Below are 26,417 nucleotides of genomic sequence, written 5' to 3' on the forward strand. Positions count from 1 at the left end.
CTGTCACTATCCAGGAATTTAAGCAATTTTTTAATCAGACTTTGAGCACATCTTTTGTAGTTTTCTTTAGGATCTGTGTCTCATTATACTTAATATCACATTCAAAACTCGACTCTCTACACTGACAAAATGCCAACCTGTGGTCCTTGCCCCTCGCCTCAACTCTCCCAGGCATCCTCACAGTCAGGCCTCACTCACCTACATCTCCTCCCGAGCTGAGCTGACCACCTCTCTCCCCATGCAGGTGCTCTGTGAATTGTATCCTGGGTTTCAGGGCATTGCACGATGTCGTTCCTGCCTAAAAATTTCTCCTCAAACAAATCTAGTGCTCCTCCCTAGGTGGCTTTATATAGCAATTTATTTATTATCATCTTTATATCCTCTACTAATCTTACATTTTTCTAGTGAATGGCCATTTTTGAAACAGCTTAACTTGGCATATGAATACAATGTAAAGGTAATGATATAATCCATTGCTCACTGAAACAAGAGAAGAATTAAATGTCTAAAATTCATGGCTAAAACAATGCCTTATTGTAAAAATAACTCCCAAGTGATAGGTCATTTGGAATTCCATGCAGGCATACATTTTAACTGCTTTGAACCAAATAAAACTCGCAACATGCATTTAATGTAAAAATCAATTTATTATACAACAATCATAGATAATGCTTTTTATCTACAAAGAAAAATGGCTTCTGCAGCCTCCCTGTCTACTCCATTCATGATACTATGTTCTTAAGATATAATTACTTTCAAAGGAAAACAAAGCGATATCCATATTTTCCAAACAAGGAAGCCCCCAGAAACATTCACGAACGACATGGAAATATTGGAAAGAACTCAAAAGGACTCCTAGATACAAAAGGCTGTTCTGCCCATCACAGTAAACACTGTTTTGCCTTAAAATAAAAATAATAAAATATTTCTCAAATGCAGGGGTGAGGACTTTACCCCGTAACATACCTAAGTGGTTCAATATATAATTTTGATGGCTTGACAATTGCTATGTTTAATTCCATTCAGTTAACATTCCATTTTGTTAGTTTAAAAAATTGGGGGAATTATTAATAGATATGCTTTACAGTATTTAAGTATTTTCATTCCCATGGGTCAGAGGAAATTTGAGAGAAAACATTCTCCATTTTTTCTTTAATAGATTATAGAAGTATTAATTTTTCAATAGTTTTAGAAAAATCACATTAAAATAAGCATTTTGGTTTTTTGAAGTTACAACACTTAACGACAGGTTAAAATGTTTACCTGATTTTTTGTGGCTAAGATTTCATAACTATTTTTTTAATTAGCCCTTGAATGGTTTAAGGCTATAAGTGTTTTATGAAGCATCTCTTGAATTAAAGACCAAATTGGAAATACACATCATGAATGAAACCTCTCTCTAGTCACTGGCATTAGTTTGAAAGTATAAGCTACCCATATTTTTCACTTCAGTCAGAGGTTTCAAGCTGCCTTGTACTTAAAGCTGCTTGACTTTGTCTGCTGAAGGACAGCTCCCTCCTTGCCATACAGATATGAAGCCCAGGAAAACATCCAGAGTGGCAGGTATGCTGTGCACTGAGACCTTAGGGCCTCACTGGCACGTAAGAATAAGCTGAATGTGATGACCAGTGAGCATATTAGACCAGTCTGTCTTCTAAGTCTCATTTTTACCTGTAACGCACTTTGGTAAGAGATTTCAGCCTATATTTGAGATCTAAACTGAACTAGGGTCCAGTTTCTCCAAAGGGCTTTCTCCTTGGTCCAACTTGTGTTTTGTCACAGAGGAGCCGTAACAGTCATGCTTGAAGCTAGCCCTTGTTTTAAAATAAATTGCTGGGAGAGAACAAGACAGTACAGTTATAAGGTGATGCAAGATGGAAGCGGTGATGAAGCACCCTAGAGCAAGTCAGCTTCAGAAAATGATTTAGAAAGATAAATGTAAGAGTCAGGGGTATCACACAGGAGACATCTGTTCAACAGAAATGGGTCGGCCACACTGAAGTGAAGGAAGCAGGTGCAGTGCATCACCCTAGAGACTATCCTAAGCATTAGGCACCTTCCAAAAAATATGCCCAAATCCTCAGAGGGGCAGTTTACATGAAATAAAAGTACAATTTTTTTAACAGGAGAAAGTTTAAAACTAGAGCTCAGGCGGGGAAAAAAGCCGAGAGAGAAAGGTACTCCGGACGCTAATGAGTGGGGACGGTGGTGGAAATGCCTTTCTGGTGTGCATGTATTTGATGTCAGTGTCAGGACCTAAAAACTTATTTAAAAAAATAGGAGAGAAGATGAAGTGACTTCATCGAAGCTAACAAGTTTTATTTTATAGGGTATAAATTAATCTTCAAAAAAATCTTCAGAAAATATTGTTTCCATTCTTGGTAGAGTTTAGTAGTAAGTAACAGTCCTGCACTTATGGAGAAAGGAAATACTCATTAATACTTTTGTCTGCTTTTGTGCTTGCTTCTCAGTAGAGATCGCATATACCTGAGCAGGGAACAGGAGTGCTGAGTTTGCCAAACTGGCATTTTTTATTGTGGCTCATTACCGGCCCACGGCTCAGTGCTGAAATCTTTCCAAGCTACTCCATCTTTTTCCTCCCAGCTTCAAAAACTTAAATAACCCGCGAAGAGTGACAACAGGTATCTGAGGTAATATTCACAAGTAGGCTCACAAAAAAGAGTTGACGAATTCAGTGCCTATTTTGCTCCCATCACTCTGCTAGTTCTGCTAGTTCTGATTTATACATATTCCAGCAGCATGCATGTTCAAAGAAAAAGGTCGGAGTGGACTCCAGTGCTTGCTCAGAAAGGAAACGGGCAGCCAGATTTGTACACTGCTCGTGGTGTGGAGCATGGCATCTTTATAACCTAGGCTGACTGGCACAAGAGGGAGACATGAACAGATGAATGATTAGGGAAACAGAGGAACAATCCTATCCAAAGCCCCTGAATTATGAAAATCTTGCAGAAGCATTTTTTTCCTCCTTAGAATAACTAATATTTAAAATAAAAGAAATACCAATTTCATTACCATATCACTAAATTTAGAATCAGGAGTGGTTGTGGGAATCTGATAGACAAGACTGGCTTACAGAAAGAGAAGTTTTGCTAGATTTTTCTATCTTCTGTGTATGATCCCATTTTAATATTTTCTGGGGTTGATTGCTAAAGGAACAAATGGAATGATTATGCACCGGCATTATTGCTTAATATAGATTAGAACATACCCTGTATTTAGAATATAATTAACATTTTGTTGTAAACATTTTAATCTGAACAAAACCCTTTTTATTTGGAGACTTTCTGTGAGAAACAATGCTCCACGTTTCCTGGCTGTGTATGCGTGTAAGGCGTTATAAGGACAGCTTCTGGCGAAAGGTTCAGTCTGTGGGAGGGAGGGAGAGAGAAGCTGCACCAGTTCTGAGGTCCTCGGAGGTCAGCATCACCTCAATGCTGATCAAAGCATTCAGTTAACAGATTAACCTAATAGCAATATATTAATACATTCTGGGTACAAATGATTTATGAACTCAAAAGAAATTAGTTTATCCTAAAACATGTAACCTTCAATTCAGTCTTTGCTTTAAAACAAGCGAATCTGTTAGGCTAGTATGTGTGCTTTTTCTGTTACTCATTTTTATTGTGCTTTCTTGTTCATCACTCCATTTGCTGCAGTGAAGTAGGCTTTGGAAAAACCATTCTTCACTTCTTTCCCTGCAGGTGGCTCTTGCATATCTTTCTTCATTGGCTTTTTTCGGTATGTCTGTTGGATGCGTATATTTTGAAGAGAAAAATAAAAAGATTATTTAATAAGACCTTGTCTTTAACAGTGCATATAGTTAAAACAGTACGTGATTTTGTTGGGCGCAGGATTTTCTGTTTTTGTCTTTTTGAGACAGAGTTTCGATCTGTCGCCCAGGCTGGAGTGCAATGGCACGATCCCCGTTCACTGCAACCTCCGCCTCCCGGGTTCAAGTGATTCTCCTGCCTCAGCCTCCCAAGTAGCTGGGACTACAGGTGCACACCACCATGCCCGGCTAATTTATGTATTTTTAGTAGAGATGGGGTTTCACCATGTTGCCCAGGCTTGTCCTGAACTCCTGACCTCAGATGATCCACCCGCCTTGGCCTCCCAAAGTACTAAGATTACAGGTGTGAGCCACTGCACCCAGTTGGGCACTGGATTTTCTAATAAGATTTCATGTTTATATATATATATTTATTATTATTATTATACTTTAAGTTTTAGGGAACATGTGCACAATATGCAGGTTAGTTACATATGTATACATGTGCCATGCTGGTGTGCTGCACCCATTAACTCGTCATTTAGCATTAGGTATATCTCCTAAAGCTATCCCTCCCACCTCCCCCCACCCCTCAACAGTCCCCAGAATGTGATGTTTCCCTTCCTGTGTCCATGTGTTCTCATTGTTCAATTCCCACCTATGAGTGAGAAGATGCCGAGTTTGGTTTTTTGTTCTTGTGATAGTTTACTGAGAATGACGATTTCCAATTTCATCCATGTCCCTACAAAGGACATGAACTCATCATTTTTTATGGCTGCATAGTATTCCATGGTGTATATGTGCCACATTTTCTTAATCCAGTCTATCATTGTTGGACATTTGGGTTGGTTCCAAGTCTTTGCTATTGTGAATAGTGCTGCAGTAAACATACGTGTGCATGTGTCTCTATAGCAGCATGATTTATAATCCTTTGGGTATATACCCAGTAATGGGATGGCTGGGTCAAATGGTATTTCTAGTTCTAGATCCCTGAGGAATCGCCACACTGACTTCCACAATGGTTGAACTAGTTTACAGTCCCACCAACAGTGTAAAAGTGTTCCTATTTCTCCACATCCTCTCCAGCACCTGTTGTTTCCTGACTTTTTAATGATTGCCATTCTAACTGGTGTGAGATGGTATCTCATTGTGGTTTTGATTTGCATTTCTCTGATGGCCAGTGATGGTGAGCATTTTTTCATGTGTTTTTTTGGCTGCATAAATGTCTTCTTTTGAGAAGTGTCTGTTCATGTCCTTCACCCACTTTTTGATGGGGTTGTTTTTTTCTTGTAAATTTGTTTGAGTTCATTGTAGATTCTGGATATTAGCCCTTTGTCAGATGAGTAGGTTGTGAAAATTTTCTCCCATTTTGTAGGTTGCCTGTTCACTCTGATGGTAGTTTCTTTTGCTGTGCAGAAGCTCTTTAGTTTAATTAGATCCCATTTGTCAATTTTGGCTTTTGTTGCCATTGCTTTTGGTGTTTTAGACATGAAGTCCTTGCCCATGCCTATGTCCTGAATGGTAATGCCTAGGTTTTCTTCTAGGATTTTTATGGTTTTAGGTCTAATGTTTAAGTCTTTAATCCATCTTGAAGTAATTTTTGTATAAGGTGTAAGGAAGGGATCCAGTTTCAGCTTTCTACATACGGCTAGCCAGTTTTCCCAGCACCATTTATTAAATAGGGAATCCTTTCCCCATTGCTTGTTTTTCTCAGGTTTGTCAAAGATCAGATAGTTGTAGATATGTGGCATTATTTCTGAGGGCTCTGTTCTGTTCCATTGATCTATATCTCTGTTTTGGTACCAGTACCATGCTGTTTTGGTTACTGTAGCCTTGTAGTATAGTTTGAAGTCAGGTAGCATGATGCCTCCAACTTTGTTCTTTTGGCTTAGGATTGACTTGGCAATGAAGGCTCTTTTTTGGTGCCATATGAACTTTAAAGTAGTTTTTTCCAATTCTGTGAAGAAAGTCATTGGTAGCTTGATGGGGATGGCATTGAATCTATAAATTACCTTGGGCAGTATGGCCATTTTCATGATACTGATTCTTCCTACCCATGAGCATGGAATGTTCTTCCATTTGTTTGTATCCTTTTTTATTTCATTGAGCAGTGGTTTGTAATTCTCCTTGAAGAGGTCCTTCACGTCCCTTGTAAGTTGGATTCCTAGGTATCTTATTCTCTTTGAAGCAATTGTGAATGGGAGTTCACTCATGATTTGGCTGTTTGTCTGTTATTGGTGTATAAGAATGCTTGTGATTTTTGTACATTGATTTTGTATCCTGAGACTTTGCTGAAGTTGCTTATCAGCTTAAGGAGATTTTGGGCTGAGACATGGGGTTTTCTAGATATACAATCATGTCACCTGCAAACAGTTTGACTTCCTCTTTTCCTAATTGAATACCCTTTATTTCCTTCTCCTGCCTAATTGCCCTGGCCAGAACTTCCAACACTGTGTTGAATAAGAGTTGTGAGAGAGGGCATCCCTGTCTTGTGCCAGTTTTCAAAGGGAATGCTTCCAGTTTTTGCCCATTCAGTATGATATTGGCTGTGGGTTTGTCATAGATAGCTCTTATTATTTTGAGAGACGTCCCATCAATACCTAATTTACTGAGAGTTTTTAGCATGAAGCGTTGTTGAATTTTGTCAAGGGCCTTTTCTGCATCTATTGAGGTAATAATGTGGTTTTTGTCTTTGGTTCTGTTTATATGCTGGATTACATTTATTGATTTGCATATATTGAACCAGCCTTGCATCCCAGGGATGAAGCCCACTTGGTCATGGTGGATAAGCTTTTTGATGTGCTGCTGGATTCGGTTTGCCAGTATTTTATTGAGGATTTTTGCATCAATGTTCATCAAGGATATTGGTCTAAAATTCTCTTTTTTGGTTGTGTCTCTGCCCGGCTTTGGTATCAGGATGATGCTGGCCTCATAAAATGAGTTAGGGAGGATTCCTTCTTTTTCTATTGATTGGAATAGTTTCAGAAGGAATGGTACCAGTTCCTCCTTGTACCTCTGGTAGAATTCGGCTGTGAATCCATCTGGTCCTGGACTCTTTTTGGTTGGTAAGCTATTGATTATTGCCACAATTTCAGAGCCTGTTACTGGTCTATTCAGAGATTCAGCTTCTTCCTGGTTTAGTCTTGGGAGGGTGTATGTGTTGAGGAATTTATCCATTTCTTATTCAGAGATTCAGCTTCTTCCTGGTTTAGTCTTGGGAGGGTGTATGTGTCGAGGAATTTATCCATTTCTTCTAGATTTTCCAGTTTATTTGCATAGAGGTGTTTGTAGTATTATCTGATGGTAGTTTGTATTTCTGTGGGATCAGTGGTGATACCCCCTTTATCATTTTTTATTGCATCTATTTGATTCTTCTCTCTTTTCTTCTTTATTAATCTTGCTAGCGGTCTATCAATTTTGTTGATCCTTTCAAAAAACCAGCTCCTGGATTCATTAATTTTTTGAAGGGTTTTTTGTGTCTCTAGTTCCTTCAGTTCTGCTCTGATTTTAGTTATTTCTTGCCTTCTGCTAGCTTTTGAATGTGTTTGCTCTTGCTCTTCTAGTTCTTTTCATTGTCATGTTAGGGTGTCAATTTTGGATCTTTCCTGCTTTCTCTTGTGGGCATTTAGTACTATAAATTTCCCTCTGAACACTGCTTTGAATGTGTTCCAAAGATTCTGGTATGTTGTGTCTTTGTTCTCATTGGTTTCAAAGAACATCTTTATTTCTGCCTAGATTTCATGTTTATAATATCATTTTTAAACTTCTGGTTAAAGATTAAAAATAAAGACCAAAACAAATGCATGTATTTCAATGACTATTAGAGGTCACGATTTGTATATTCTGGGGTTAGCATTCAAAGTATTCTGCATTAGTTGCTCACTTGGAAAGATAAAACTTTTAAAAATAATTCAAGTGGAAAAAGTGCTGTTATTTTAAAATACCAATACCTGGGATTCTGGCTTGATCTTGTTTTTGGCATATCCTTCCTATTCTGACAAAATACCTGATCTCACATCTCATTTTTACTTTTTTTTTTTTTTAAAGCAATAGTATTAACAAGGATCCAAACTTAAATTATATGCTTGACTTCAGAACTAAGATGCAGTTTGAACCAGCATGTAGGGCTAAGGCTTTGAATGCCATTACCTACTCTTGCTGGGCTATATGCTTCTCTTTAGTCTTCAACACGAGGTACCAAAATCACTCCCTTACCTTCCCTTTAACACTCAGCGTTTATTGGGAAGGTGGGGGCAGGGGTTTGCGCACCCACGCATAGCTTTGTTTGGTCTCATCATTGATTATTTCTTTGGAAATCTTCAAAGGAAACCTTTATCTCTTATAACAGCCTAGTCCAATTTCAGAAATACAAGACCTGAAAAGCTGTCAAAGTTCAGTTTCCACTGTTCCACACTGTATAAAACCACTATGGGGATGTGCGTGGTGGTTCACACCTGTAATCCCAGCACTCTGGGAGGCCAAGGTGGGCGGATCACCTGAGGTCAGGAGTTCAAGACCAGCCTGACCAAGATGGAGAAACCCCGTCTCTACTAAAAATACAAAATTAGCCAGGCGTGGTGGCACACGCCTGTAATCCCAGCTTACTTGGGAGGCTGAGGCAGGAGAATCACTTGAACCCAGGAAGCAGAGGTTGTGTTGAGCCGAGACTGCGCCATTGCACTGCAGCCTGGGCAATAAGAGCAAAACTCTTGTTTCAAAAAAATAAATAAAAATAAAAACCACTATGGGTTAACTTTCAGCAAGTGCAAACTAAAAAATAAAGCACTTCTTATTAGTCTGAAAAAAATACAGTTGAATACAATTTCAAAAGTATAGTTTTGAATATAAATGTACTTTTTTTTTTAAACTAAGCTTTCCATTTCCCCAGCCTACAAAAGAGAGCAATTTAAAATCTACATCCACCTGAGGCCTCTTCTCTGTTATAGCTTTCATCAGTTCTTGTACAACAGAGTGGCTTTGAAATTGCATTTCGAAGCTGTCTTCCATTTAAATTGTTAATTAAAAAGAAAATGACACTTGATAAAAAAGTCAGTGTGACCTTTCCATCCTGGTTTGCCTTAAAGGAATTTTTTTCCAAATAAACAGTGAGTCTGCAACATCAGGGTAGCTGATAAGGAACCAATTTTTAAACATGAAATTCAATAAATTAAAAACATTGAAGAAGCCCTTGCTTTGCTCATTCACATTTCCTGGATCTGTCTTACTATACACGTTTTTAACTTTCAGATGTCAGACTTTGGTAGCATGGTACAAATACATACTGCAAATTGAGAACTGTATATATAATCCAATGATATTTTTTATAAAACCTTATGTGCATGCATTGAAAAATGTTTTTAAAAATGCCCACTAGATTAACTGTGGTTACCCTTTGAGGAGGAGGGTGTGGAGAGAGGAGTTAGGAGTGCAAATTTCACTTTGTGTATCTGCTACCTGAATTTATCAACAAGCATGTGCTACTATAATATTGAATCAGTAAAATTAAATATATAATGTAAAAGTGCATGATCTAGGCTGGGCATAGTGGCTCACGCCTATAATCCCAGCACTTTGGGAAGCCAAGGCAGGCAGATCACCTGAGGTCAGGAGTTCAAGACCAGCCTGGCCAACATGGCGAAACCCCATCTGTACTAAAAATACAAAAATTAGCCGGGCCTCTAATCCCAACTACTTGGGAGGCTGAGGCAGGAGAATCACTTGAACCCGGAAGGCGGAGGTTGCAGTGAGCTGAGATCATGCCACTGCACTCCAGCCTGGGCAATAAGAGCGAAACTCTGTCTCCAAAAAAAAAAAATAGTGCCAATCAATTACATTTTACTGCTGAATATTTACATTCCACGTACCTGAACGTAAAAATTTAAGAAGAGGATGACTAACGTCAGCATATAAGATGACTGGAAGATGAGACAACCGAAGGGGAAGCCACACGGTTTCACAACGGCGCTCATGGTGTGCGTGATGGTGAGCACGAACTGCACCTGGGGACGGCAGAGAGGGCATCTCTGTGAGCGAGCCAGGCTGTGCCACACAGACACTGCGGCCAAGCTTGATCAATTCAGAAATCAACTCCTAGGACTCTTGGAATTATGTAGGAACAAAACAAAGCTGCTGAAGCAGCCCCCTCATCCAGAAATCTTATTTGAAATTAGTATGTGAAATTGCCCATGATTTCCTCATGGGAAAGTCGCAGTTAAAATTATTTAGACAAAAAGGATTTAACTTACACATTAATTTGAAAAGTATTCATCTACATTTCAAAGCAAGGAACTTTCCATTATAAGCTAATAGCATGCACAAAGGGCATTTCAACACAAAAAGTTTAATTCTTAAAAGGCCAATTTTGGAAAAAAAATGGGCAGCCTCATCACACATAAAAAGCCCTCTGACTTCTAAGATTTCTATTTCCTTTCCCCATCCATGAGCCACATGGAGAAAAGCTAAAAGAAGGGACAACATACCAGCTGAGCCTGTGTGAGATATTTCTTCCACCAAAGATACTTGTGCATAGATGGAAACACAGAAAGTCCATAGTAGGAGTACATAAGAATGTGGATAAAACTGTTCAGTGTTGGTCCAAAGAAACCTATAAAAGTACAGTATAAAAATCACTATTCTTCCAGGAAGGACTGTTCATTCTTCTTTGTCAAGTGAGATTCTCTCTCTGCATGGTAATTGAAAATGAGTAGCACATATGACATGATCATATAACAAAATCCACACTAATAAATTCCCCAATTACTGTGCCAGTTCTAGGATTCACCAAAAACTCCATGATAGAAGGACTAGCCTGGGATGGTTTTTCAGAATGCCCCCCACACAGGGGAACACCTTATCTACGACGTTTTACTGTCTCTTTAACTGTCACTACTATCAGCTACTGAGGGGGGAAAAGAAATACTAGCTTAAAGCTGTTGGCAGAATTCCTCTGAAACAGAATTATCTTTGCTTTTTAGCTAAACCTTTGATAAGACATATTGACATAGAAAGAGCCTTTTGTACATGGCTGAACAGGGTGCTAGAGAGACAAAATATATTGCTTTCATAATTAAGTAAATAAATTCTGCCTGAAAGACACTTAGGGACCAGGAGGTGCTGGAGAAAGAATAAAGGAGACAGAGAAGGCTGGAGTGGCGGAGAAACTGGCCAGCGAGACCTTCCCAGTGATTGGCCATTCAGAGACTTTTAGGATGAGGGATGTCTAAAATCCAGGCCCCTGCCATCAACCTCATGAAACGTCTCTGTAACTGCCTCCACCATAGGTGAATAAGGCTTCAGGAAATCACGGAGAAAGGGTCATGTAGCATGCTGGGTCAGCTAAGCATTGAAAGGATTTAGCTGCAAGAGGTGAGATGCCACAGATGCATCACTTGTTGGAAATAAGGAAACTCAGTGTTGTGAGGATTTCATCAGTACATGAAAGTGCTTAGAACAATGCTTGGCACAAAGTGAATGCTCTTCAGCTGTCAGCCTGGGATCCAGATGGCTGTTCTGCGAGCTATCCTGTGGTGGGAGGGATTGTGGCATTAGAGGGCCATTTATTGGCTATGTCCCCTTGGAGACATTGATTTGACTGTAAATTTTTATTTTCTTACCTGGAAAATAGGTATAATAATAATAATAACTAGCTCTTAAGTTTGGGATGAAATTAACTGAGATAATATATGAATTAAAAAGCACCGCACATATGCTGGCTAATAAATCAATTTAAATTCTCTAGCCTGGTTCTTTAATCCTAGATTAGTGATCTGGATACCTAATGCAAATTAATAAATAAGAAACAAAAGGTACAATAGCATGCATAGAGTAAATTCTCAACCAATACTGGCTGAAATAAACTGTTATGGCGCTTGAATTTATATGAAAACACAAACAGAGTTTCAGACTACCAAGCAGCATAGTATTAGTGGTATTTCTTTACCTACATGACTTTTCATTTCCATCAATTAATGAACCATGAGTAGTTGTTGCTTATGTTTGACTCCTGTGGAAATACAGCACCTTCCACAGTCACCATTTCACTGTGATACAGATTAAGGCATTTCAAAAAATTGAAAGTCTGCTCTGGTAGGTCAAACAAAGTATCATTTTTCTAATATTCTTAAGCAGAAATTGTCACAGTATTTACAGGACTATGTACACAGTGATGATTTGGGTTTTAGATGCTTAGTGATTTGTAATGAAACTTGACAATCATAAAAATACTTAACCTTGGTAATTCTCCTCTAATATTGATTATAGTTGTCCTTCCTTAATAACTAAACTCAAGAAATGGATGTCTACCCGTCTAGAAGGACAGAGATCAATTCTTTCTTTCTTCCCCCTGCACTCACAGCAATTTCCTCCCTCACTCTAGTGTTCATTTGTACCTTCACAAGTCACTGATACTCCAAATATCCCTGGGCTCTTTTTTCCCTAATATCATCTCTACAAGATCCTAAATCCTGGAACAAAGTTATTTTGACTGAAGTTTTACATGTTCTGATTTTTCATATAGTATTTCTAAATTCTTGAGAACAAGACAGTATCAAATAGAGAGTACTGTTCCCTATAGCTCAGTGCATCTCAAACTGTAGGTCATAACTGGCCCATTAGTGAATGGGGAAGTCAGTGCAGTGAGAATTGTCATCAACTCTTTGTAAAACAGGATTAAGAAATATATACAGTACATCATATAGAGCCAGGGTAAATACTGTTTCATAAAATATCATACAAAACAGAGAAATATGAATGAGGGCCAGGCATAGTAGCTCACACCTGTAATCCTAGCACTTTAGGAGGCTGAGGGGGGAGGATTGCTTGAGCCCAGGAGTTCAAGACCAGTCTGGGCAACACAGAGAGACCCTGTGTCTACACTTTTTTAAAAAATAAAAGTGTGCTTTATTATGAAGAAAATTTAAATATAACCAACAATACTGAAAATAATGTAAATGGCATTTATAGGCTTGGTCAAAATTCTTTATTAAACAGGCATTTGTTTGCCGTTCCATGAATAGTTAACAATTAGTTTATGCAACAAAATAGGTAACTTGAAAAAGTGAGTAAGAATACAGAATTATGAACCAGGAATTGGGTTCTTTTGTGTTTTTTCTTGTTTAACAGACACGGCTTTTAAAATAAAATCTGAAATATAAAGCAAGTCATCTTCATGTAGAGAGCTCTCTTTTCCTACAAGGAGGTTTTGCAAAAATGTTAAACAGTGTTCTAAAATGTGGCTGAAGTTATACTTTACATACTTTATTTAACTTCTTATATATACATTATCCAATTAACGTAACCACATTTTCATATACAAGTGGGACCATAAACATTAATAAGACAACACTAGCACAGAGTAATTTTACCCATGTATATATTTTCATTTGAAACCTGTTTCCCAAAATGAAATCACTCATTTAAAAGCAAACAACTGGTTGGAATTAATGTCTCTAGACACTGGGTCATGGGGCCTAGAAATCATGTAAGAGTATATTGCTTTGGTTGAATATAATTAATCTCATGTCTACACTTTTTTGTTTTGTTTTGTTTTGTTTTTTGAGACAGAATCTGGCTGTGTCTCCCAGGCTGGAGTGCAGTGGCCTGATCTCAGCTCACTACAACCTCTGCCTCCCGGGCTCAAGCCATCCTCCCACCTCAGCCTCCCGAGGAGCTTGCGCTATTACAAGTGCATGTCACCACGCCCAGCTAATTTTTTTTTTTTTTTGGTAGAGATGGGATTTTGCCATGTTGCCCAGGCTGGTCTTTAACTCCTGAGCTCAAGCGATTCGCCTGCCTTGGCCTCCTAAAGTGCTAGGATTACAGGCGTGAGCCACTATGCCCAGACCTACCAAAAAAAAAAAAAAAAAAATAGCTGGGCATGGTGGTATATGCGTGTAGTCAGTTAACTAGGAAGATGGCTTGAGCCCAGGAGGTTAAGGCTGCGGTGAGCTATGACTACACCACTGCATTCCAGCCTGGGCAGAAGAATGAGACCCTGTCTTTCTTAAAAAAGAAGAAGGGCCAGGTGCAGTGGCCCACGCCTGTAATCCCACCACTTTAGGAGGCTGAGGCAGGTGGATTGCCTGAGATCAGAAGTTCGAGACCAGCCTGGCCAACATAGTGAAACCCTGTCTCTACTAAAAATACAAAAAATCAGCTGGGCGTGGTGGTGGGCGCCTGTAATCCCAGCTACTCAGGAGGTTGAGGCAGGAAAATCACTTGAACCCAGGAGGTGGAGGTTGCAGTGAGCTGAGATCGTGCCACTGCACTCCAGCCTGGGCAGCAAGAGTGAAATTCCATCTCAAAAAAAAAAAAAGAAAAGGAACAAATATGAATGAGTGCACTGGGTTGTGATATAAAATGTATTTCTTATTGTAACTCTGTTTTTAAAAAATGGAAAATCTGGTAGGTCATTCCGAGATGTAACCTTAATTTTTCAGAATGTGAAAACAAGAAACCCTAAAAGCTGAAATGCCTCGATCTGTTTCATGGGGAAGTGGTGACTGCGGAAGGTGATGTATTTCCACAGGAGTCAAAACAGCTCCCGGGATTGGAGTGAAGCAGCTCCCACTGGGGTATGTGCCTCTGACCATGCGACATATGATGTGTGGAAAAGAAAACAGTTTTAAATTTAAGGTTCGGCCCAGATTTTGCCTGTATCAAAGACCAGACACTAGAATACATGGCCCCTGGCAGACATGGGCATCCTGCTGCAGCGAGGCCAGCGCTCTAGGCCTCCCTTCATGCTCTCCTGATCTGCATGCGATGCTTAATACAGGACAGCACCAGTGGTCTCTAAGAGCCATTCCTCAAAATGGAAAAATTAACAAAATAACTTACTTTGTCCACAAGGTATCCAGTTCAAGACACACCACCAGATGTTAAACATAGAAGCATGATGATATACATGAAGAAAAGTAATCTGACTCGTTTTTTTCCGCAAAACGAAGAAAATCGTGTCCAGGAACTCTACTGATTTGGAGAAGTAGTACCACCAAAGCACCTTGGCTACCTATAGAAATTTGTAAAGGGGAGAAAAGGGTGAGAAATGGCAGTGTTCCTGGTGCTGCCCCACTGCTCGGCCTTCTGCCTGCTGCCTGTGCTTTCCTGCTGTTTCTTTCTCACTGCTGAAAAGGCAGCTCACCTGGTGTCCTTGTCTCCAGTTTCTCCTTATTTCAAGCAATCTCCCCACCTCTAGTGAGAGATGAGTTATTTTTTCAGAACACATGTGTGATCACATTCCTCCTCTGCATCTGCAGAACCAAGTTCATGACTCCTGGCTTGAACCCAGGATCTCCCATGGGCTTGGGTGGCTGCTGTTCCCACCAGCCTCCTGCAAGCTCCCCACCACGGTGTCCTGTGTGCTGGAACAGTGGCCTGCTTACTCCTCCTCCAGCAATGAAAACTCTTCTCTCTGCTCCCAGCACTCCTTTCCTACTTCAGGTCTGGCATATTCTTTAATATTCCTCTTAAATGCCACCTTTTCTCTGGAACTTCACCCAGCCCTTTCCTTTCTCAGGCTGAACTGCTGCTTCATTTGTATTCAAATTACTTTAACTGTGGCTCCATAATCAATAGCCATAATAGACTGTAGCTAGTGTTACGAATCTATCAATAGATTGCAAATCACTCAAAGGCAGAAACTGTCACTCACATTTGCTCAGGGCCTAGAACTCAACAGGAGGTCATTATTATTTGTTACATTAAATTATAACTTTCCTCTGCTCTTCTAAAGTATATATGTTTTTTGTCTCTTAGACTGTCCAAGGGCAGTCTATGGCTACATCTTTTGTGTCTTTTCCTCAGATGACTAGATTAAAAATCAAGATGTTATTCATCCTTGCTAATGGTGGGAGGTCATGCTAACACATCCTTTCCCTCCTAAGGCCCTCAAGTCAGTCTCATCTATAGGGAGACATTTCTTTAGTTAAAGGCACTGTGTTTTTACCACTAACATTAAACATAAGATATTTTTAAAGACATTACATAATAGGAATCTTGAAATTAAAATATCATGCTCTACTGTCTACTTCCCAAGAAGACCATCATAAGGTGCGGCCGCAACCATCTTAATGTCTGATGAGATAATTAACCTTTAGAAATATTAAACTACAAATAAATATAAAACAACCTTGAGAGAACTGTATGGTATCCCAAAATGCACTGGTTTGTGGTAATGCATTAGAAATAAAATGGGTGCAGAGAAATCACTATATCTTACTTTATTTGTATTGCAGTTTTGAAGACGTTTTTAAAATGTCCCACTTTGGGAGGCCGAGGTGGGTGGATCACGAGGTCAGGAGATAAAGACCATCCTGGCTAACAAGGTGAAACCTCGTCTCCACTAAAAATACAAAAAAATTAGTTGGGTGTGGTGGTGGGCACCTGTAGTCCCAGCTACTCAGGAGGCTGAGGCAGGAGAATGGTGTGAACCCAGGAGGCGGAGCTTGCAGTGAGCCGAGATCACGCCACTGCACTCCGGCCTGGGGGACAGAGTGAGACTCTGCCTCAAAAAAGAAAAAAAAAATGCATCTTGACTGGGCGTGGAGGCTCACGCTTGTAATCCCAGCACTTTGGGAGGCTGAGGCAGGTGCATCACCTGAGGTAGGGAGGCCGAGGCAGGTGGATCACCTGAGGTCAGGAGTTCAAGACCAGCCTGGTTAACATGGTGAAACCCCGTCTCTATTAAAAATACAAAAATTAGCCAGGTGTGGTGGCGGGTGCCTGTAATCCTAGCTATTCGGGAGGCTGAGGAAAAGAGAATCGCTTGAACCCAGGAGGCAGAGGTTGCAGTGAGCCGAGATGGCACCACTGCACTCCAGCCTGGGCAACAAGAGTGAAACTCTGTCTCAAAAAAAAGGTCCATCTTGATATTAAAAGATTTTAGTTAAATGGTTTTTACCGTGTCTTAATAATATGTCATGTTTAGTTATAGAAAATTTCAAACATTCACTAATGCAGGGAGAATAAGTCAAATGAACACTCAGCATCCAATGCCGAAATTCAGAATTTTCAATATGATTCCAATCTAGTTTTTATCAATTCCACTTCCCACCATTTTGGGGGGCAGGGGAGTGGGAAGTATAGAATATTATAAGCAAATCTCAGGTATCACTTTATTTATAAATCCTTCTGATAGGGAGACTTTTTAACATAACCAGGAAGTCATTATGTTGTCTATCAACATTAACAATTCTTTAGTATCTTCTAATGGCCCAGTCCATGTTCAAATTTCTCGGTCTCAAAAATGTCTTTTTATAATTAGTTTAAATCACGATCCAAACAAGGTCCATCTTCCACTGGTTTGAAATGGTTTTTAAGTCTCTTCTAACCAATAACAGTTCTCTCTCTTTGCTCCTCCCATTCTTTCATGTCTTTTATTTCTTAGAAAAACTAGATCCTTTATAAAGAATTTCTAATATTACAGGTTTGTATGATTGTTTCGTAGTATCATTTAACTTGTTTCTCTACACATGCGTTTTGTTACTGGCAATTAGATTTACAGGCTTGATTAGACTCAGGTGTAATGTTTTTGGTACAAATACTTCAGAGGGTTCTGTCTACTTCCTACTGCCTCACATCAGGAGGTACGTAATTTCTGGCTGTTCCACTGATATTCAGACTGAACAGTGAGTTCAGGTATTGAGTCCAGTCATTATGAAGTTTCTATTCAATTTTCACCGAATAGTTTTACCATCCACAGGTGATTGCTGTTAGATCCATGGTATAGTTTAGATGTTTGTCCCCTCCAAATCTCATGTTGAAATGTCATTCCCAATGTCGGAGGTGGGGCCTTGGTGGGAGGTGTTTGTTTGGGTCACGGTGGCAGATCCCTCATGAATGGCTTGGTGCCCCTCCTGTGGTGAGTTACTGTAAGATCTAATTGTTTGAAAGAGTCTGGGACCTCCTTGTGCCTTGCTCCCTCTCTTGCCATGTGACATGCCTGCTCCCCCTTCACCTTCCACCATGATTATAGGCTTCTTGAGGGCCTCATCAGAAGTAGATACCAGCACCATGCTTTCTGTACAGCCTGCAGTACCATGAGCCAAAATGAAACTCTATAAATTACCCAGCCTCAGGTATTCCTTTATAGCAATGCAAAACAGACTAATACGATCCATTATTTCACTAGGAGTTGCAAAATGGTGATTTTTCTAATTGTTACCTAAGCATTTTTCTTTTCTCTAGAGAAGAACTTTCCCTTTTCATCTATTTGGAAATTCACATATGAAAGGCAAGATAAATGTTTAATTCTTTCCCTCTAATTTTTTTTTCCTAAAATGAATTGGTGCTCTAACAACCTTCAAAAGGTAACAATAAGAGCTTTTAAAATGAGTATCATTTTAAACTCACAGTTTTTTACATATTTAATGTTTCAGTTAATTCCAGTCAGTATTCTTTTTGATGTTCAACCTGCTCCATTTTTAGGCAGTGGGGTCCCTTCCAGGCAACTCCTCTTTTTGTGATGATCCTCGTAGTCCTGGATAGCTGCTTCGCTTTCTCATAGATATCCTGGGTTCATCTTATAAACATTTCCCGCCCCAAACCAGGAAGAGGCCCATTATCTAAGAAACCTAATCTTTTCTGGAGAAAATTCTATTTAGAGAGCACAATCTGGGTAATCACTGCTCGTTGTACTGGGTTGTCATAGACTAGGCCTTTTCTGTAGACAGAGCTGAAAATTAAAAATTTTTAAAATGAATAAAGTTAATTCTGATATTTCCAATTTGAATCTATCATTAATGAGTTTTAGTTTAACTTTTTTATTGGTATCTCTTTTTTTCCATGTTTCAAATCGAAGTGCCTACAGATATTAACATTATTATACACTTAATTTATCCCATAGTGTACTATCACAGTGTCAAAAATGCAATACCGATGTTATTAACAATAAAAAAATTACTGAATACTGTTAAGATATATCTCACTAGGGGCGTTCAGTCAAAAAACTGTTTTAAAGTCACCTGAAATAGTTCCTTGGGTGATTATGTCACCAACTTAATATATAGGTATATTGATTTATTTAAGTTTGTTTCCAACTTTTAGGGGGCGGCTGCCTTGCTTTCTTTTTAAATTTAATTTTGTTTTATAATAATGTAAAGCACTCAGTGGTTCCAAAATCAAATAAGCAGAAAGTACATTCAGAGAATTCTGGCTTCCCCTGTATCCCCTCTGCCCTGTTCCCTCCCCTCAAAGGAAATGCTTTTTTTTTTTTTTTTTTAGATGGAGTCTTGCTGTGTTGCCCAGGCTGGAGTGCAGTGACACAATCTCGGCTCACCACAACCTCCGCCTCCCGGGTTCAAGCGATTCTCCTGGCTCAGTCTCCTGAGTAGCTGGGACTACAGGTGCCCACCACCATGCCTGGCTAATTTTTGTATTTTTAGTAGAGACGGGGTTTCACTATGTTGGCCAGGCTGGTCTCGAACTCCTGACCTCGTGATCCACCCACCTCAGCCTCCCAAAGTGCTGGGATTACAGGCGTGAGCCACCATGCCCAGCAGAAACACTTTTTATTAGCTTTTAGTTTATCCTCTCGTTTCTTTTTAAAAATATAGCAAATACACATACACATTCATATCATTTATTGCACAAAGGGTGCTATCCTATAAACACGGTCTGCAAGTTGCTTTTGTTCATGTAACTATATCCCAGAGACAATTCTGTAGCGGTATAGAGCTCTTCCTCACTCCACTTGGTAGAGGCATCTGCTATGTGGATGTGCTGTGGTTTATTCAGTTGGTCCCCTATAGAGGGATAGTTGGAAATCATCTTTGTTACCAAGCATTTCTATTAGAACAGGAACCCCTTTCTTATCTAATTCTAGCCTCGGCCCTCTATCTGGAAGGAGAAAACCTCCTCTCCTTGTCAATGAGAACTGGTTATAGTTGGTTGATTTGCTTCTAGTGGCTCACCCGGATGTCAGCTTCCCCTGCGCTGGTAAGATCTTGACACTGTAAGTTGTAGCCTCCTTCCCAAGTGGAGAGAATGAGCTGCCAAAGAACCAAGAAAGAAAGAAAAACAAACATCAGCACAAGAATTTGGATATAGACTGAATTTCCCATTCATGTCTCTGGCATCTGTTCAAAGTTTGAGTAGGAATTTCCCAGAATTTGAGTTTGTCTCAATCCTATCCTCAAACACCTATTATCAGGGGACTTATTTCCTGCTGTTGAACTGAAATCAATGGCTATTTCCTTAATTAATATATGTTACCTCTAACTACATTGGCCAAAATAACAGATTTTAACTATCATTTGAGTCACAAAATTTTATGTAAGGAATTACCTAGTCATGTTTCTACAAGTGTAATGTAGAATTAGTTGAAAACAACTGTGAGAAAACTACAGTAAAAGTTTAATATTTTGTATTGGTTTAAATATATTTAATCATCTCAATAGTTTTTAAAAATACATATATTGCCATTTTACAGATACTAAAAACAGGGTTCAGTAAGGTTCTTAAACCATTTTCTTCACTGTATTTATGCTACTTGGTAATCAAACAATTTGGTGGTTGATTAATGTCTGTCTTCCCCATTACTCTCAAAAACCAACAAGCTCCAAAAAATTTATGCATCTGTTTTTGCTCATCTTTGTATTTACAGTTCCTTGCTTAGTACCTGCTACAAGGTAAGTGTTCAGTAAACATTTGATGAGTGTATGATTTTCTCAAGATTACATGACTAGAAAGTGGTAGAAGGATGATTAGAATTCAGACTTCCTAATTCATTGTTTGGTGTACTTTCCACCTCATGAGAAAATGAGCTTTTTTATTCTTTGTTGAAAATGCTATGAAAGAAGTTTTCTCCCTGTAAAAAGTTAAAATTCTAGAATATAAGGCATTTGGTATTGATTTGGATCAGGTATTACAGGCGAAAGGCCTACGATTTAATATTTTCTGCTGCCTTAGAGACGTATAAAATTCATATACAATATCCATTAAAATACATATACACAGCTGAGAGGGTTTGGATGTTAATTGTTAGAGAGAGAGAGATTACTAAATAACATTTAGAATGTTTTAGAACCTTTGTGAGACTTCTTCACTGTCCTGATATACCTCTCTTTCCTTCTAACAAAAACCCTTTCTGTTAACATCATGCTAATTAAAGATGATCAATATAAATAAGTCCAGTGAAAGAAGAAAACCTTGGGTTTTCCTGAATGGGATCTACTACAAATCAGGTCATTTCCCAGTATCTCCCAGGGGATTTATGCTCTTAGTTCTCAACTGGGAATCAGCGACTGGCTAGAGAGGACCCAGAAAGACCTTAAACTACATATAAATTTTGGTGTGTTCGTGCATTTTTCCAACTAAGAAAGCTGTTTAACTTTGTGTACAAGGATTAATTAAAAACCTCTATGGTCAGGTTGTAGTTCTGTAGTAAGGGGCTCTAAACTCTACTCCGCACATTAATACAGTTATAGAGTAACTCCTGACTGTGGAGAGGACAGGGCATATTCTGTTTCCCCATGTTTCCTGCTTTAGTCAGATTTATCCGGGCTGTCCCCATTCCTGTGGCATCTGTGCAGAACTACCTGACAATTATGAATAGGCAGCCAAGCTAGAGAGGCTCTGTCTCTCCCTGGACCATTCTTAATCCCCTTACTGGTGTAGGAGTCATCCAACCTATGTGTTGAAGAAAAGGAAGCAAGGCTGTCAAATAGGGTTAGGTGTAAGGAGGTGTGGACTAAATCACTTCAAAATATACTTAGAATCCACCAGCTTCTTCCCATCTTCACCACCTTAATCCAAGATGTTAGCATCTGTTGCCTGTAGTACTGCAATGATCTCCTAACTGGACTTTTGCTAACATTCTTGCCAACTCACCCTCATGGTCCATCTTCTATGTGGGAGCTAGAGTGATCTATTTTAAAAGGGAGATAATAGCACTCCCGTCATTAAAATCCTCCAATAGCTTTCCATTACACTTAGAGTGCAAGCCAAATTCCTTCCAAGGGCCCAATGTCATCTGCCATCTTTCCACCTCATCTTGAACCACTGATCCTCTGTCCACTGTGTCATTCAGTCTCAACTCCAATGTCACCTTTTCAGAGGCTGCCCCATCACCAGCCTCCCACTCTTTCTCACAGGGCAAAGGTTGTGTTCTAGAATCTACAGTCGAATCTGACAGTGTGGGAACTCAATACATATTTGTTGAAAGACTGTTAATAATTATTGCGGTGACTTTCTGGCTTAAGCAAACATCTGCTGACCCCTAACAAGTTAGCAAGGTTAAATCAGTCTGTCACCTGACTAGTATCTATTAAACATACCCCCAGAGTGTCAAAGAAGACCTTTTGCCTGCTCTGAAAGAGGTCACAATCAAAGAGAGGAGACTGGGTGGCAATCAATGGTAGTGATTTTGAACTGAACTAAGTGATTTTACACCTATACAAAGTGTAAGAGAAAGAGTGGGTAAGCAGTAGATAAAATCAGTGGTAGGCAATGGGCTCAGTGCAGATACGTTCTTCCTAGAAGGAAGACATTTACCTCGTTGTTCAACAACTAAACGGTTGTTCTTGCTCCTGTTGATGGTGACTACTGTTCAACTAGCACTTTACAATTCACAAAGCATTTTCACATTTACCAACTCCTACCCTGTACTAGTCCATAGGCTCTTCAAGTGTAGAAGCTGTGTCTTATCCATCTTATACCTTCAGGGCTTCCTATTCAGTGCCTAGGAAAAGCTCACTACATGCTGATTGAACAGAAGTCATTAATCCTTACAAGTCACTCAAGAGTTATGTAGGAGAAATATTGTATCTCTGCCTTATAGATAAGTTGCCTAAGGTTTGGAAAGTCTAAGTAACTGCTCTAAAATTACACAGAAAGTGACAGAGCCAAAACAAACTTGTATCTTCTGACTCCATTACACCAAAGCTCCACCCAAACAGGTACTAGAACTGCTGGTGTGGTTGGACATGCAGGCTGGCCCTTCTGCTGCTGCTGTCACTTCTTTTTTATTTTTTATTTTACTTTAAATTCTGGGATACATGTGCAGAATGTGCAGGTTTGTTGCATAGCTATACATATGCCATGGTGGTTTGCTGCACCTATCAACCCCTCATCTAGGTTTTAAGCCCCACATGCATTAGGTATTTGTCCCAGTGCTCTCCCTACCCTTGCTCCCCACCCCCCAACAGGCCCGGGTGTGTGATGTTCCCCTCCCTGTGTCCATGTGTTCTCATTGTTCAACTCCCACTTATGAGTGAGAACATGCAGTGTTTGGTTTTCTGTTCCTGTGTTAGTTTGCTGAGAATGATGGCTTCCAGTTTCATCTATGTCCCTGCAAAGGACATGATCTCATTCTTTTTTATGGCTGCATAGTATTCCATGGTGTATATGTGCCACATTTTCTTTATCCAGTCTATCATTGATGGGCGTTTGGGTTGGTTCCAAGTCTTTGCTATTGTAAATAGTGTGCAGCTGTCACTTATGGAAAACAATCCAAGAGTATCTTTCCTTCTGCTATATAGAGAAACGAATCCCATAAATTACTATCTTGCTAACTCATCTAGGGAGCTAAAATTCAGCTAGTAGACAACCTAAAATAAAAATGGTCCTTTCAGTGTCAAGTAGATTCGTGAGCACCTATGTGATATAATTTTAAGAGTTGTCGGCTGGGGGTGGTGGCTCACGCCTGTAATCCCAGCACTCTGGGAGGCCGAGGCGGGTGGATCACCTGAGGTCAGGAGTTCGAGACCAGTCTAACCAACATGGTGAATCCCCATCTCTACTAAAAAAAAAAAAAAATTAGCCAGGATTGGTGGTGGGTGCCTGTAATCCCAGCTACTTGTGAGGCTGAGGCAGGACAATTGCTTGAACCCAGAGGTGGAGGTTGCAGTTAGCTGAGATTTCGCCATTGCACTCCAGCCTGGGCGACACAGCAAGACTCCGCCTCAAAAAAAAAAAAGTTGTCAGCATGGCTTTTTTGACCCCAAAATTCCATCTCCTATACTGACTGATGCCTAAAATTCCATTATGAGAGCTTCATTCCAGTCATTTATGGTAATATTAATAGTTATTAAGAATGGTACATATTAGAATAATGCATAGAATAAACTCTCAAGAGAACCTTCATTTTAAGGCAAGGATTTGTTTTCTTTTAGAATTCAAGATCACCAGAAAGGCAGCTATATTTGTGCCATTATCCACCGCTTATAGCTTGTATGAGTGATTTTATACAAGCTATAAAATCGCTAAAAATTTTTGTTTTTGTTCTCTTTGTCCCTCTTTTTTTTTTTTTTTTTGCTACAGCAAGTTATTTAACACTTTTAGATTTCCCCTTCTATTACATTAAAATAACCTTGGTTGTACAGACGGGGCAATCATCCTTCTTCCTTCTCCTGTAAAATGACCTTCTTTTGGTGCTTCACAGAGGAATTTGGAGCACAGGATGTAACAAAGGGCCACTAGAGCTGAGCTAAAACGTCAGTGTTCCAAAGACATACAGAGTATTCTTTAAGGGAATATATATATTGGCATTTCAGTAAAACTAACTGCATATGATGTTTCAGTTAATTTTAAAAATACTCGGTTAATCACTGTCTATTCTCAGGCAAATTATGAAACTTTTCTAAGCCTCAGTATCCTAATCTGTAAAAGGAGAAAATTGTAACATGATCTTGAAAGGCCCATTTGATCTACATTGTGAATCTAAATTATAATTAGACTAGAGACTAAAGAAATAGGTCTAGGCCAGGCGTGGTGGCTCACACCTGTACTCCCAGCACTTTGGGAGTCCAAGACAGGAGGATCAGCTGAGATCAGGAGTTCAAGACCAGCCTGGGCAACACAGTGAAACCCTGTCTGTACTAAAATTACAAAAAGTAGCCGGGCATGGTGGGGAGTACCTGTAATCCCAGCTATTCAGGAGGCTGAGGCACGAGAATCGCTTGAACCTGGGAGGCGGAGGCTGCAGTGAGCTGAGATTGTGCCATTGCCCTCCAGGCTAGATGACAGAGCAAGACTCCATCTCAAAAAAAAAAAAAAAAATAGGTCTAAATTGGGATAAGAAAGATTCAAGTTATAAACAAGGACTTCCAGGATTTTCAGAAAGAATAATATCAAATGCTGGAATAAGTTTTTAGGTCTTAAAGTAACCTTGCATAGTTCTGCCAGGCTAGATGTGGTTGTTTCTGTTAATAAAAACTGCTAGTTACTGGATTTCAGCTTTGGCTACATAAACACTTACCTCTGCCAGCATGTACGCAGAGAGAAGTGTGATTCCAAGATTATACAAGGTGAGGATACCCCTGAGAGAAAGAGCAGGTCTGTTCTTCATATACTTGTTACCCAGCCATATTGAGAGCAGATACATGACAGTAAGAAAAAAGGTAGGAAGGTAAGAGTCCAACATGAACCACCCTCTGACTCGAGAATCTGAAAAGAAACACATACAGTGAGGATCCTGAGGAATGATGCTCCTGTTCAGTCATCAGTATTGTCACATACATTGCATTTGTACACACCAGCACAACAGGGAACAACTCCATACAACATTAGGTAGGGTGGCCTGGGGTTAGAGTTCAGGGGAAGAGGAAGCCTGTGGGGGCTGAATCGGTAAAGGTTTCATGGAGCAAACAGGGCTTAGGCTGAACACTGAATGAAAGGGACAAGAAGTAAAGGTGTGAAGTGACAGTTCTTGAATGCCTATTTTGGAACAGTTACTGCATTTATTTACTCTAAATTAATATGAAGTAAGTACTATTATGCAATTTTAGGGATGGAAAAAAAAACAGCTCAGAAAGCTTTAGTAACTTTCAAAAGGCTACATCATAGTCGGCAGTACAGTCAGGATTTGAACCAGTCACATCTGCCTCCCAGCCCCATGTCATACACCTTGCAGCTGTCCTCCCATGGAGAAGATCAGAGCAGTCAGAGCAAAGAAGGCATATCGATACTGTATCCTAATTCCTAAAGCCCACACAGCTCCAAATTTGCCTAGTATCAGTAATGGAAGGGGTTTAGAGTTCAGCTGGTTCAGAGAAAGCAATAGGATGACAGTGCAGCAAGCCTGGAGGCTGCAGACAGCAGAGGCAAAGCCTGGGAGCTGTGATTCAGAACTGAGGACCCAGATCTGGCCATGGGACTGGACGTTTACACAGCAGGGAGGCAAGCAGCTGAATACATCAGGGCCCCTTACACTGCAGAGTGAATATTTAAAAGCCTAAATGAAACCCACATGATAGAGCTACAATATAATTAGTAACACCTGAAAATCATTGTAGACACTAAATGATTTGTGTTCTCTATTCTGCTCTTTTTGTTTGTTTAAATAAAGAAAATGATTTGGCCCAGAATTATAAAAATTGCATGCTGCTTTTAACCTCCACAAATGGAGTTGTAGTGAGCTGGTTTCACCAACAGGCAATGGCCTTTTCTTGAATTTTTTGTTTTCTAAGTCCCTCTTTCTGGTACGTCCTACCCTGTATACCCCAGCCTCTTGTTAAACCACCCGCCCTACAGAGAGTACCATTTCTACAAGGCAAGTGCCTTCTGAAGTTCTGACTGTCCCATCACTTATTTTATAAATATCTCCCATTGGTGATAGAGATAAAAAGGTTAGAAAGCTCTTCTCAGCATTCATGTGACTAACAGATACCACCTTTCATACAGCAGGCTTGCA

At 39.7% G+C, this 26,417-nt stretch overlaps 1 protein-coding gene across 5 annotated transcripts in view; it reads right to left on the minus strand.

Annotated features, from left to right (window-relative positions):
- The window catches only part of ELOVL2 (ELOVL fatty acid elongase 2), a 111,672-nt gene that overhangs the window by 47,631 nt on the left and 37,624 nt on the right, over window positions 1–26,417 (minus strand). For 3 of the 5 annotated variants that reach the window (XM_031012491.3, XM_055391300.2, XM_055391301.2), the window contains 6 exons: window positions 24,984–25,171; window positions 19,699–19,776; window positions 14,627–14,798; window positions 10,270–10,394; window positions 9,655–9,789; window positions 628–3,765 (listed from right to left, as the gene is read on the minus strand). In XM_031012491.3, the coding sequence (XP_030868351.1) occupies window positions 3,640–3,765; window positions 9,655–9,789; window positions 10,270–10,394; window positions 14,627–14,798; window positions 19,699–19,776; window positions 24,984–25,171 (824 nt within the window). In that variant the 3' untranslated portion in view covers window positions 628–3,639. Of the gene's footprint in view, window positions 1–627; window positions 3,766–9,654; window positions 9,790–10,269; window positions 10,395–14,626; window positions 14,799–19,698; window positions 19,777–24,983; window positions 25,172–26,417 lie in introns of those variants that run through there. The other 2 variants (XM_063707328.1, XM_063707327.1) reach the window with 1 other exon arrangement.

The sequence above is a fragment of the Gorilla gorilla genome, chromosome 5, assembly GCF_029281585.2.
Source record: "Gorilla gorilla gorilla isolate KB3781 chromosome 5, NHGRI_mGorGor1-v2.1_pri, whole genome shotgun sequence".
Classification (NCBI taxonomy): Eukaryota; Metazoa; Chordata; class Mammalia; order Primates; family Hominidae; genus Gorilla; species Gorilla gorilla.